At 36.2% G+C, this 13285-nt stretch overlaps 1 protein-coding gene across 19 annotated transcripts in view; it reads left to right on the top strand.

Moving 5' to 3' along the window:
* The window catches only part of LOC134544890 (protein PRRC2C), a 355574-nt gene that overhangs the window by 150009 nt on the left and 192280 nt on the right, over nucleotides 1–13285 (top strand). For all 19 annotated transcript variants that reach the window (XM_063388526.1, XM_063388523.1, XM_063388533.1 and 16 more), the window contains 2 exons: nucleotides 3872–4072; nucleotides 4674–4812. In XM_063388526.1, coding sequence (XP_063244596.1) covers nucleotides 3872–4072; nucleotides 4674–4812 — 340 coding nt within the window. The remainder of the gene's footprint in view (nucleotides 1–3871; nucleotides 4073–4673; nucleotides 4813–13285) is intronic.

Raw genomic sequence — 13285 nt, 5'->3', positions numbered from 1 at the left:
AACCCAGATGCTGATTCCACACCAGTTACCGTATTTTTGCGTGTATAGGCCGCACATTTTTTACTTAAATTTTAGATAAAAAGGGTGCGGTCTATACACGCAACTTATTTATTTACTTTTTTTTTTAACCTAGGAAACAATTTTCTATGACAATAAAGTAACACCAAAGGCCCAATACCAGCATAAAACAGCATTTAACGTATGAAAATTAACTGTATGCATTAAATTTTACTTTTATTATTGAACTTGGCGACTGTTCGACAAAATACGTCGGCAAAATGCCCTCACAATGTTGCAACATTTCAATGTTCCCGCCCTTGTGCAAAGTAAACAAATATTTCCGTATTCCCACCATAAGAAAAGTAAACAAAGACAAGTGACCACGAAAATATAAAATTTAAAGAGAACTAAAAAGACATACACTTATACCTCTAACTATTTACATCAGCGACAATAAAACATGCGCGCGCACACTTGATTTTAAATAACAACAAAGATGAAATTTTTTCGTCACACAATGCAATATTTTACGAATGTTTTACACATCAAAGTTTCAAATGTTTATACACTTTCATCTTCATCATCGTTGACAACTTCGTCATCGTCGACAACTTCGCCAACATCGTCAACATCGTCGGTGTCGTCATATTTGTCCGCTGCTTCCCACAAAAGATTGTCCTCGGTACCATCCATTTCATTCGAAATGCCTGTAACCTTAAAGCTTTTAGATACCATTTCAGGAGAAATCGCACGCCACGCCTTGCTGATCCACTGACAAATTTCTGCAGCCGAAGCCCTTTTCATGCGACCAGATTTTGTTTTCTCCTGGGACGTCTGCACCCACTCGTTGTACAGGCGACAGAGATGTGATTTAAATGGGCGATTGATTACAACATCGAGAGGTTGTAACATCCCAGTAAGTCCGCCCGGAATGATATCAAGATCACATTAATCTTGAAGAAGGCGCGGAAACTATCCAGCACCAGCAGTGACTTATGTTTCAGGAGCGCCCCAGGCCGCTTGCACCAGACACTATTGATCCAGTCTAAAACTAATCCTTCTGTCATCCAACCATTTTCCTGGGCACGAACGATTACACCGGGCGGAAACTTCTCCTTTGGAACTGTCTTTCGTTTCAACACAACATAAGGAGGCAATTTAGGTCCTTCAGCTGTGATACTCAACATTACCGTGCATCTCTGCTTCTCCGCTCCTGTGGTGCAAATGCTGACTGAACGGGAGCCCGCCGGGTCGATTGTTGTAGATTCCGGCATGTCAAAATAAACCGGAGTTTGATCGCCGTTGCCAATCTGACCAAGCATGTAGTTCTGTTTACGTTTCTGCACAATAAACTTTTCGAAATTCGTCAACATCTCTTCTTATGCTTCCGGCAGTTTCTGAGCGATGGTAATCCGCCGCCTAATGCTCAAGTCCCTTCTCTTCATAAACCGGCGTAACCACCCGTAGCTTGCTTTAAATTCAGTTGCAGGAATATTCTTGCCCGTTGCGATTTTTCTTGCATTAAACAGTAGCATTTCTGTTGTTACACAGAACCCATTAGTTCTTGTAGCTAGCACTTGCTGGTACAACTCCTCTTCTACTTCCGGGTATTTGCATTTCCCCCCCCTCAATGCAGCTCTGTTTTTCGGTAATAATTTTAGCGTATTTTTTTCCTTGTACCAATGCCGAACATTCTTTTCATCGACACTGAATTTTCCGGCAGCTGCCCTTTTTCCGTGTTCTAACGCGTAACTAACTACTTGTAGTTTAAATTTAGCGCTGTACATTGCACGTACTTTACCCATTTTCACGTGTAAGAACTCGTTTTGACCGAGAAAGGTTGTAGGCAGCGCGCGCATGTGATGATCTGAAGCAACAGGCTGATCAATATGGCGCAGGCTAGGCGACTAGCTAGCAAAGTCACGCGCCAAGGTCGTGCTGCACAACACATGTAACTGCAGCGTTGCCAAGAGTACGCGCGGGCTACAGTCGCTTCATGGGAGCGCGCAGTTGCCACCTATTACAGATGGCGATAATGAACACTACGGCTCTTAAAATTCCTCGTGCGGCCTGTACACAAGTTTTTTATTTTTCCAATTTTTTATTTTTAAATCTATGGTGCGGCCTGTACACGTGCGGGGCCTATACACGCAAAAATACGGTATAACCATTGTTACTTCTGGCAGAAACTCTTCTTTGGGAAGTTTTTCCCTTTTTAAGATGATGAATGGTGGTAGTTTTCTGCCGTGTTCCAAATCAGATAATATCACAGTGTTTCAAAGCTTTCATTTCCAGTTGTGCGCACGGTGACAATCTTAACGCCTATTATTTCCATATTACTGTTGCTGGGCATGTCGTTATACACTTCCGTTTTTTCAGTGTTTCCAATTTGGCTGTACAAATAATTGTGTTTACAAAAACCAATCACATAATGCTGAAATATAATCATTTTCTCTTGGAAATCTTTTGACAGTTTTTGTTTTAGTTTTGTCCTGCACTGCGAACAAATACCGCAACGGGGCATCAATCTTAAGCACCAACCAGTATTTACCTTGAAACTAGTCCGCGGAATGTTCAATTCATGAGCAATATCTTGGGCTTTTATTTAGCCACTATAATCTTAAAGTTAGCATCTTAACTTCATCTCCATCCTTTTGACATTTTAAATTGTGTACTCCGACACTACTGTATTCATTTTATAAAAGAATTTCACTTTGTGCATTGCAAAACAGCACCGACGACCAAAAAAATTTGAATCACTTCTAATACTGACCCAAGCGCTGACTAGTAGAGCTGTTATTTTACCTTTTGTCAGCATCGTTGGTGCGGGCTGTGAACTTGACACAGTTGTCTCGCCGCACCGTTTCAAAACGTTCTCCCAGCAGCAAAGAATTATGTTTGGGATTATAACTGCAACCTTAATTCAGTTTCAGTTCCAGCAGTTTTGATTAAAATAATCGCTTTATATTCAGGTAATTACTGTAATTTTCTTTACAATGTTTGGTACGTTTATGGTAGAACGTAGTAGGGAAAGTTGTAAGCTTATCCAGATTTTCATTTTATGTATTAATCTAAAGGTTGGTCCACATGTAACATTATGAGCAATACCTGCCCAGTTTAAACTGTGCAGAGGGTCCACACACACACAGTTTTTAACTCAGAAAATAGTTTGACTTATTTACTTTAAGCACCTACTTGTGGGATACCAATTTAACTAATTTTATGTTTTCCATGGCTTCTTTGTTTGATGCCCAAATTACCGATTTGCATTTCTGTACCAATATTTAGTACATCAGCCTTTTATTATTCACATCACTTTAGTATTTATTGTTAACTTGCCAGAAACCAATGTAACTTTTATATCATTCTATAAACTGTATCAAAAACTCTTTAGAGCACTTACGAATGTTAGCTGTGTTTACTATCTTGCTTTTTGGACTACTCTCGAATGAAAACTGCAGTCTTAACAGAATGGAGAACGAAGGCACTGTCCACATTCACGAACTTATCGGTGCTTCGTATCATCTTGCCTGTACTGTTATGAGTTTTGATCTTTTTTTTCCTCCCATAGTCTGTGTTCTTCCGTGTTCAATCTTTTCACAGAAGTGCTAAATTCATAAAATTGTAAGTTTTGCTGTTTACACGCTACGTCTTGCCTGCACACACTTGAACTGTGTTGGTAGGTAGTTGCTCAAAACGTGTCTGGACAGTTTTTAATAAGTGGAGTTTCAAAATTTATTCATAGGTGGCATTTCATATAAATAGATAGTGATGTGTAGCTGAACATAGGCTTAGAGTTATTTGCACTATAATAGTTTAAAATTTGAGGACACGGAAAGTGTTGTGATCAATGTTATGCTGTGTGTTGCAGGGCCACCAGTCCCCATGTCCGGGGGCGGAGGGGTGAGCAAGGCCCCGTTTGAACGGCCCCGTGTCAACAAGCTCCCCCCGCGCCTTGCTAAGCAGCGAGCGAATGACAGACTGCAGAAGGCAGCCCAGCAGCAACAGCAGCACGGCGGCATGCACGGCGATGTCTCCGATGTGAATGCCATTCCGCTGTTCCCAATGAAAGGTAAATACTTACATTTTAGTACCAGCAGTAAGACTGTAAAATCCATATAAAAGTGAACGGTTACCAATGATTCACTTAGAAATTTTACATGTAGCACAACTTACCACCATGATGGTTGAACAACAATTTTGTCTTTGGAAGCCACTAGGCTGCCTAACCTTGCAGGCAACTAACTTGAAAACTTGGCTTTGCTAGCCAGCAGTGTAGGAAATTCAAAAACTGCATGTGTTTTAACATTAAATATTAACTATAGCCTACACATGCCTGAATGGCCATACTGTCCATTCAGGCTTTTCTGCACACTTATAAAATAATTTTTGAACATAAAATCACTGCCAATTACTGCTTAAAATTTAGTGCTATTTTATCTGTAAAGTTGGCAGCGGTAAAAACCAGTTCTATGCCTAATTAAATTCTGATAAGCACTATTTTTTTTTTTTTTTACTTTAAAGAAAGATTTATTGTAAAAGTATTTGTCCATACTTCATTTTTTTTTTTGTGATTGTGTGCTTACAAGCATGTGGCAGTGTTAATCAACTATAGTTAGTTTATCAAACATTTATTTCCATTCTTTTGAGTCATGTTTTTGTGCTGCTTATAGATTCGCCGCCAGTCCAGGTCCCCTCGGTAAACGCTTGGGACAAGCCCATTTCAGCAGCCTTAAGGCCAAGTTCGCCTAACATGAGCTCTGCTGCTGGTGTGCACCTGGCATCTGCTCTAGGGAGTTCAACAGACGGCTGGTGAGAAATATATTCTCCACTGCAGCACAATTTTTGAAGTGACACTTTTTTTACAGCAAGTACAGCAATATCTGTATCATAGGTTAGCAAGTCAGTAGGTAACGAGTTAATGTGGGCAACATATGCAATGAATGTAACAAATATTGCTCAATGGTGGGGGTTTAAAAAAAGTTCATATTTATACATGGTTGCTACAGGACTATGAATGGGGAAAAGTCATGGAATTTAAAACAGTCTGGGGATTCAGGGAGATGTCAGGGAAATCGCTAGACATCTGCGAATTGTGATTTTTCAGTTCGAATCGAATTCGAATCGAATTTCAAATAAATTCACGAGTTTCGAATTTTTTTCGAATCGAATTTGGGAATATTTATTAAAATAACATAATTTCTAGCATACCTCCTTTGAAAAACTTGTCACATAATTCACAGTTTAAATCAAGTAACTAAAATTAAAGTGAGACTATTTTGAAGAAGCACAACCAGATTCTCAAAAATTAAAAAAAAAATTAAAAATTATATGTATATAAATCACTTCGCAAATCATTTCAAATTGTCATGGAGAAAGGTGAGTTCATCGACATGGTGCGGCAACAACAATTCTCTGCGGCTGGTAACTATGTTGCCCACTGTAGAGAAAACTCTCTTCACTTGCCACCTTATTTAGCATGTTTGACTTTCAAGGATAAAAATATTAATAAAAATATCACAGCATAAGGAAGTGGTACAAAAGAAAAAAAAATTGGTTGTCTGTAAAGTCTGTTTACGGACGATAGTTTAATGTGATGTCATAACGAGACATTGATGAAATGATTGCATACTTTTATGAATAAAATTTAATAATTTTTATTGAATTATCACTACTTTGTATGCATACAAAGAAGAAGTGAAATTAAATCTACAATTTAATTGATGAATTTACTTTTATTTGCACTCATTAATTCAAATATGTTTATAACTTTAACGAACAGATTATTTTAACTATAAATTGTATACATGTTTGCTATTTAACTTCTTCCAATCTGTGTTATTCTGTTAAGGATAGGACGATGATAGGAAAAGTAGGAAAAGTAGGAAACGAATGGGAGTGTTTCAAAATCATCACAAGTTTTGATAACAGGATACTCTAGTTTCCTTTTCTTCCCGGGAGTTGTTAATGCCCCAGTGTCCTGTAATTCTTTCCTTGCACGAAGCACACTGCTCTTCGAAACACTCGTAAATTCCGCAGTTAAACTCGCGATATCGTTCACACGATGATCCAAATATTTGTCTGAAAATGTTTTAAAAACATTGAACACAATAGTTTTCTGTGCACTTTTCAAAGGCTTTCCCGTTCTGTGCTTTACAAAACCTTGTCCGGCGTCAGCCATAACAAACCGTGCGCGCACGAATCCGAAATACAACTGTTGCGCCGGGTATCAACTAGAGGTGGGTCGCAAAGTATTAACCTGATACTTTGGAACTGAACCACGCCTGTATCAGGAACTGCAAACGAGTACTCTTGAAAAGTATCAAGTACTTTAATATCAGGTAAAAATTCGCTTGGAACAACACCACGGCCAATGTGTGCAGAACAGGATCGCAGATGATGATAAGTTGGGCGGAGCTTGTGAAAGGGGTGGGAGCAGGAGCGACGAATAAGGGATAAAGAAGGTAAAGAATGTAGGGGAGGAAGCGCAGGGGAAGGCGTTGAAGGAGAGGCGCAGAGCGAAATTGTTACAAGTCGTTTTGTTTATTGTCCTACTTCAAAGTACGCTCAGTGCGCAGTGCGTGCACCGTCTCGTTCAATAATAAAACTAATGAAATTTTAATATTAAAAAATACATTAATACAAGATATAATATTTATATTTGTGCACCTAACAGCTATGAAAATGCAAATAAATTCTCAGTTGACACTAATAACAGATGTAATCAACATATGGACTTTCTTTTTTTGAAAACAATTAGTAACTAGTGTTTTTATACATTAAAAATTCACGATTTTATCAAAAATAAAAAAACAGATAGGTACATTAGTGAGCATACTATATCAATGTTTACGTTTCAAATGTTTCTTCAGATTATTCGATGATGATTTATAACTCAGTTTTTGTTTACACAAATTACAATTAGCAAACTCATTATTTTCCGTGAAAAAATTCCACACAAATGAAGTCTTTTTCGTGCACTTATCCATTCCTTATTTCACTATAAAGATACTAACTACAAAGCATGACAGCCCGCAACATGGTGATACACGGCCAGGACGAACTGCAGTGAATGTTGAACTGATTGATACTGGCTGTATCAGGCGGGCATGGGAGTATCAGAGGTAGAGAATTACCAGGCGTGATAAATAATGTATCAGATTCTCCTTCCGGTCGCACGGTCTGCATACGCGGAGCTTTGTTGCCTCCTGGGACAGTCTGATACAGAAGTATCAGATACTTGTAACATGGTACAATGCTGTATCAGTATCAGGTGAGAAGAGATACCGAAAATTGCTGTAACGACCCACCTCTAGTATCAACTGTAGACTGTAAACACAGCGTCTGCTAACATGATTGTAAGTAAATACTTGCTGACACATTAAACTGTATTGGATATTAATGGTGAAACGCCATAATGCTATATAACAACAATTGTTATAAAAAAAGCAGTGTAATAATACTTACAAACGGTACATAACCAAGGGACTATTTCTTGGGCACGAATAATGTGCGCGGCGGACGGCAGCCAATGAAAATGTTTGTTTACAAGAGGCTTTGTTTATTCCAAAACTCAGGTAAGAGTGAACGGAGAATACTATTATGCAAAAAAAAAAAGTAAAGTAATCCATAAAAACAAGACCTTTTCATGGAAAGTACGTTTATTTAAAAAGTAGACTATGCGAAAGCAAGCTATATAAATTAAATTAATGAGTGATGCAGTAAAACCATTTTATTCAACGTAAAAAAAAAAGAAAAGAAACCCGTAACAAGAACGTGATTTGTAACTATACGCATAACGATCGTGCGGGTTAACTTGGTTACTGACAGAGCGCGCACGTGCATGCAGTCTGCGAGCTACCGACATCAATTTTCGACTACGTGCGTGCGCTCTATACAGAAATACAGGAATCAACACAACCAAACTGGTGCTGTTTACGTTTTTATAAGCGGTATAAAGCGACTCCCGAGACGTTTAAGATGAAGTTTTTAACTTTTAAAAAAGTCTTTAAAACACGATTTACATATCAGATTACTTTGTAATAGGATTAATTAAGTTAGTAAGCAGTTTTATCAGAACGAACGGCGTAAACTGCGTAAAGCAATAGGCGCGTTGTAACAACGGGAATTCATTGCATTTCATCTAATGAAATTAAAACGGGACAGAAATAAAATGGTTCAAATGACGTGAAAAACGTAAATAACGGTAACGTAAATAAGGGGTTTCGATGTATAATTTTTTGTAAGTGGAAGATGTAATCATCCATTTACATTTCTTTTAAAATTGGGGGAGGGGGATGCCAAGTCGAATTATTGTAAAATGAATTCGATTCGAATTTACGAATCGAATATCAAAAAATTCGAACTCGAATTCGGTAATTTCGAATATTCGCAGAACCCTAGAAATCGCAACATATTTCTGGAATTTATTCTTGTGCTAACAAATTGAAATGAAAAGACAGCGTTCATTAACTTTTACATGCTTAAAAAAAATTCGGAAACGTTTTATTTCATGAAATTTGGTTCAATTTCTTTTTTGTGAATACTAATGCTTTTTTCTGTAAACCGAATTTTAACAAGAAAAACTTGTATCTGTGCATGTTGACATAAAAGTTTGATAGTATTTTCTCAATATTTTTGGATGAATCAATGTTAATCTTTTGGAAACACATATGTATTTTGATCTCAAACTGCAGAAAATTTTACCATGCTGCCATTTATTTGTATGGGTGTTTATCATAAATTAATAATTTAACACTGAATTTATTTACAGTAATTCTGTAGATTACTGGTTCTGTAGATTAATAGAGATAAAGTTATGATGAGTTATTTAAAAATAGCAGAATAGTTCCATCTCTAATGATAAAATTTAAAATAATAATTTTTTTTGTAGTAAGGAGATCAAGACCAAAGTGTTTACAAGTGTTTATCGTATAATCGTCGCACATTTTATTCTATAATCAAGTTTGAAAAGTAGGGGTGCGACACATTATGGGGTAAGTTAGGTAAAGTTTTTCATAAAAACAAAACCCGTTCATAGAAAGTAGGTTTATTTAAAAAAAGGTGGAGTATACAAGAGCACGCCAAACAATCCAAATTAATAATTATTTAAACAAAAACCTTTCTTCAAATTTAAATAGAAAAACCAAAACTCTAACGCGAACGCAAGCCACTTATCTGACGTGAACTAATGTGTCGTAGATCGTAGTACACACTTTTCACGAAAGAATGCGGGCTATCAAATGTAGTTAACTCGGCGACCGACAGATAGCGCGCGTTGCATCCAATCGGCGAGATATTGATATTCGACTACGTGCGTGCGCTTTATACGGGAAGCAACATAACCAAACATGAATGACAAGCTGGCTACATTTTTGTAAGCGGTACGCCGCGGTAACGCAATCAGTAGAGCCAAGATTATATGGTTTTATTTTGAACCTGTTTTCATCATTTAAAACCACTAGGGGTGTGCGAATAGTGGATTTTGATGGTCGAATAATTTCGAATCGAATAGTAAAATTTTCGAATGGAATGCGAATAGTTTCGAAGTCGAATAGTTGTAAAATATATATATATATATATATATATATATATATATATATATATATATATATATATATATATATATATAATGTTACTACACTGAACAATGGCGGGTTTTTATATATTTAGTTTATACAAGATATTTTCTGTGAATGAAACCACAAAAAAAAAGTTCACTTAGTATTTTTAAGAGTTATTGAGGACATGAATTTTTATTTCATATATAATAATATTTAATAATTGTTATCTATTTTATATTTGATGCAAATATTGGTCCGAATATAAGGCGACCATTTTTACATAAACGAGAAATGAGAAAATTGGAAGTTGCCTTATTTTCGCACCCAAGACGTCAGCACCGCAAACATTAGTTCCAAGCTGAAAGCTACAGTAGAAACATTTTTAAACAAAATGTTCACGATTTTTATATTAACAAAAACTTTGTTAGCTCACACGGGGAAAACGATAAATCCACCCAATATTGCAGTAATTCACAATTGTTTAACGTTGAAAATTAAAATATTTGTTCTTAAGTAAAAATGTGAATGTTGAAGCATCTCAAAATGGAAACATTTTATTACACATATCATATTTGTACTTTGTGTACAATCGCGTGTTAACATTTACGTTAATTTAATTTCAGATTTTTAACGGAAAATTTGTACTAAAATATCACAGCTATTTTCAGAACGATTGTTTACGTTTACAAAACATTTCGGAAGTAATGTTTGGAAATTCATGGCTGCCAACTGTCTTTCCACAATATTTCTTTGTTGTAAAACGAACATTGCCGAACACGCACGAAGACGCCATATTTACAGGAATTTGGTACGTTTCTTCAAAAGCTATTTTAATAATTTCACAGTAATCCACTCTTTATTTATGTAAAAACCTCTCAAACAACATAATTATCTTAGATTATTCTTTAAAATTCATAGGACAGAGACTCTCTGTCAGAGAGTAATATGGAAAAATATTCGCGGTCACGTCACCGAAGTTATTCATGGCCGTATGCTTCACCATGGCAGCTAGCCACTTGTTTTGTTCCGGCAAGCTGCATTCTTTGTTGGTATTTTGTACGTTTAACACACTACTAAATAGTAATACGTAGCTGTGAAACGGAAAGTTAAATGCGGTATACATAAATGCAAAAAGGATTTATCAACACAAAATGTATGTCTAATGAATTTTCACATTCATTTCTACCAAAATTATTTTTACATTTGTTTGGCCTCCTGAAACTGCAGGTCGCCTTATATTCGGGCATACGGTATTCGCAATTTTAAATTTTGCTATTCGACTTACGAATGCGAATAGTTCGTCAGTTACTATTCGCAACTATTCGTGTTTACGAATATTCGCACACCCCTAAAAACCACACATTTCGTCGTTATTTTGTCTTTTAAAAAAATATGGCTTTTTTAAGCTATTCATGGTACTTACACAATATATTTCACGATTGTGACATAAAAAATAGCAGTTGGGCCTATTGTGTTGTTTAGAATCACATGTAATCAACATTTTAATGTTATGGTTAAACATTTTCTCTTAAAAAGTACCATACATTCTCAGGAACAGTCAAAAAAATCTGAAACAAAAATAATTGGGGAAAAAAATTGTAAAACTCACAATAAAAGCTTATAAAAAGCCATTATTTAACACGCAGCATATAGCGGTATTTTGTGTGGGTTTATAACAATCGTACTAATGTTCGTATAAGAAGAGAAAAAAAAAATAATCGGACATTCTGCTTAAAAATACGGCAGCAGTAGCTTGTGCAACGTAAGTGAGAGCGCGGGAATCCGTCTAGACAGGCTGGCGGCAGCACAGGCGGCGGATGCATGACGTCATACGGCTTACCTCTACTTCCCTTGTCCAGACTTCAATGTTCATCCCTCCCAGGCATACAAACCATCGTGTCTCTCTCCCCCTCCTCGCTCAACGTCCTTTGGCATGTGAAACTGTCAACATCCTTCCTCCCCTTCTCCAAACTGCGTGCGATGAAAGCCAGGGTTGTATAGTCTATTTCTGGTAAAATGAAAAAATTTTAAGGGTCCCCGCGACAGCCATTTACTGTTAATTGTTTTGATACAATTTGTTTGTTAGTTACACAACATTATTTTTGCTGGAAAATCACTGAAACTTCAAAATTTCTTTAATGGAAAGATTTTGCAGGGCCGTAAAAGTATTCATTTTTACCGCAAATGAACTATACTCGCCCTTCCTGCCGGACAACATTCTCGGCGCGTGACGCATGGCAACTACAGTCGTGTGCCAGCACAGCCACGAAAAACCTACGCGATTTCCAAACTACACTAGATATCCGACTGGAGTCTGTTTACGAAAAGCATTTAAGAATTTGTTAATGCCCAACTGGTTCTTTTGATATTGGATCAAGAGGATTTATAGGAGATAAAATGGCTAAAAGGCATGTTTTCGAAGTTTTAGGTGTAAAAAAACCCGTTACAAATTTCTTGAAAGTATCAGAGGGAAATGCATTACACCTTTATCTTTATTTTTCCGCCATATAATGTTACGGTCACCGCTCAGATTTCACAGTTATCTGACGGGAACAAGATGACTGCGCGCCAGTTCAGAACCTTGCGCTAGAACTACCATTGAGCATCGCTCTTATCATCCCGCTTCACTAACACACATGCTGACCCGATGGCGCCCTAAAGCTGATTAGAGGAAGCATGTAGAAATGCAAGGCAAGAAATTCTTCCAGCTTATCAACCAGGACCCGGGCAAGTCTTGACTATAAAGCTTTTCACATTAAAATATACGAGACTTGTATTGTGTAATTTCGGCGTTATTTAGGGGTTTTTCTTAAAAATAGCTTTTTTCGCATTTTCCATATAAAAACGCAGAAAATTTCGCGATTTCGCGATTCACCATATAATCGTGGCCCTAGCAATCAGATAAAGGAAATACAGTTTAAAAACATCTTTAAAAGAAAATTTACACGTCAGACAACTTTGTATTTCCGTTAATTAAATAAATAAGTGGTAATGACCGAAACAAATTTTAGATTATAACTACACCGCGGCGACGCAGACGATCAGATAAAGGAAGTAACGTTTAAAAACGTCTTTATAAGAAAATTTACACTTCAAACAACTTAGTATTTTTCCGTTAATTTATTAAGTAAGTGGTAATTTATTTATTTATTTATTTTTATTTATTTATTTAATATTTGTTACATGCCTACCTACAGCTTATGGCCTTGGGTGGTAGGCACGATACAAACAACACATATACATACAAACGGAACAAAACAATACAAAATACAAGACGACAAAACAAAACAAAACGATACACACAACATGCAACATTTAACAATTAGTAAATAATTTATTTGTAAATTTTATAATGTAGAAAATAAGAATAACACAAAAAAAATGATTATTAACCACAAGAAAAAAAAATTAAGTTAGGAATAGTTGTATTTTTTTAAATTTTATTTTGCTATCTAATTCAGGAAATAACCTTGCATATTTATTGTAATTTTTAGTTATTCTGTTTAATAGATCATTAGTTTTACTTAACGTACAAATTAAAGATTGATTACGACTATTGAAAGTAGGTATTCTAATTCCAGTGTTGTGAAGAAAATAGTTACAATTTATTGTATTTTTGTAACAATTGTGTACAAATAATGCATCTAATACTTCTCTTCTTAATGGTAAGGAACCAAGAAGGGAGTGTAAATCTACATTTAGATTAATGTTGCTTTTTAGGT

This window comes from Bacillus rossius, chromosome 1 (assembly GCF_032445375.1).
Source record: "Bacillus rossius redtenbacheri isolate Brsri chromosome 1, Brsri_v3, whole genome shotgun sequence".
NCBI classification, from domain to species: Eukaryota; Metazoa; Arthropoda; class Insecta; order Phasmatodea; family Bacillidae; genus Bacillus; species Bacillus rossius.
This window is presented reverse-complemented; position numbering and strand designations above follow the sequence as displayed.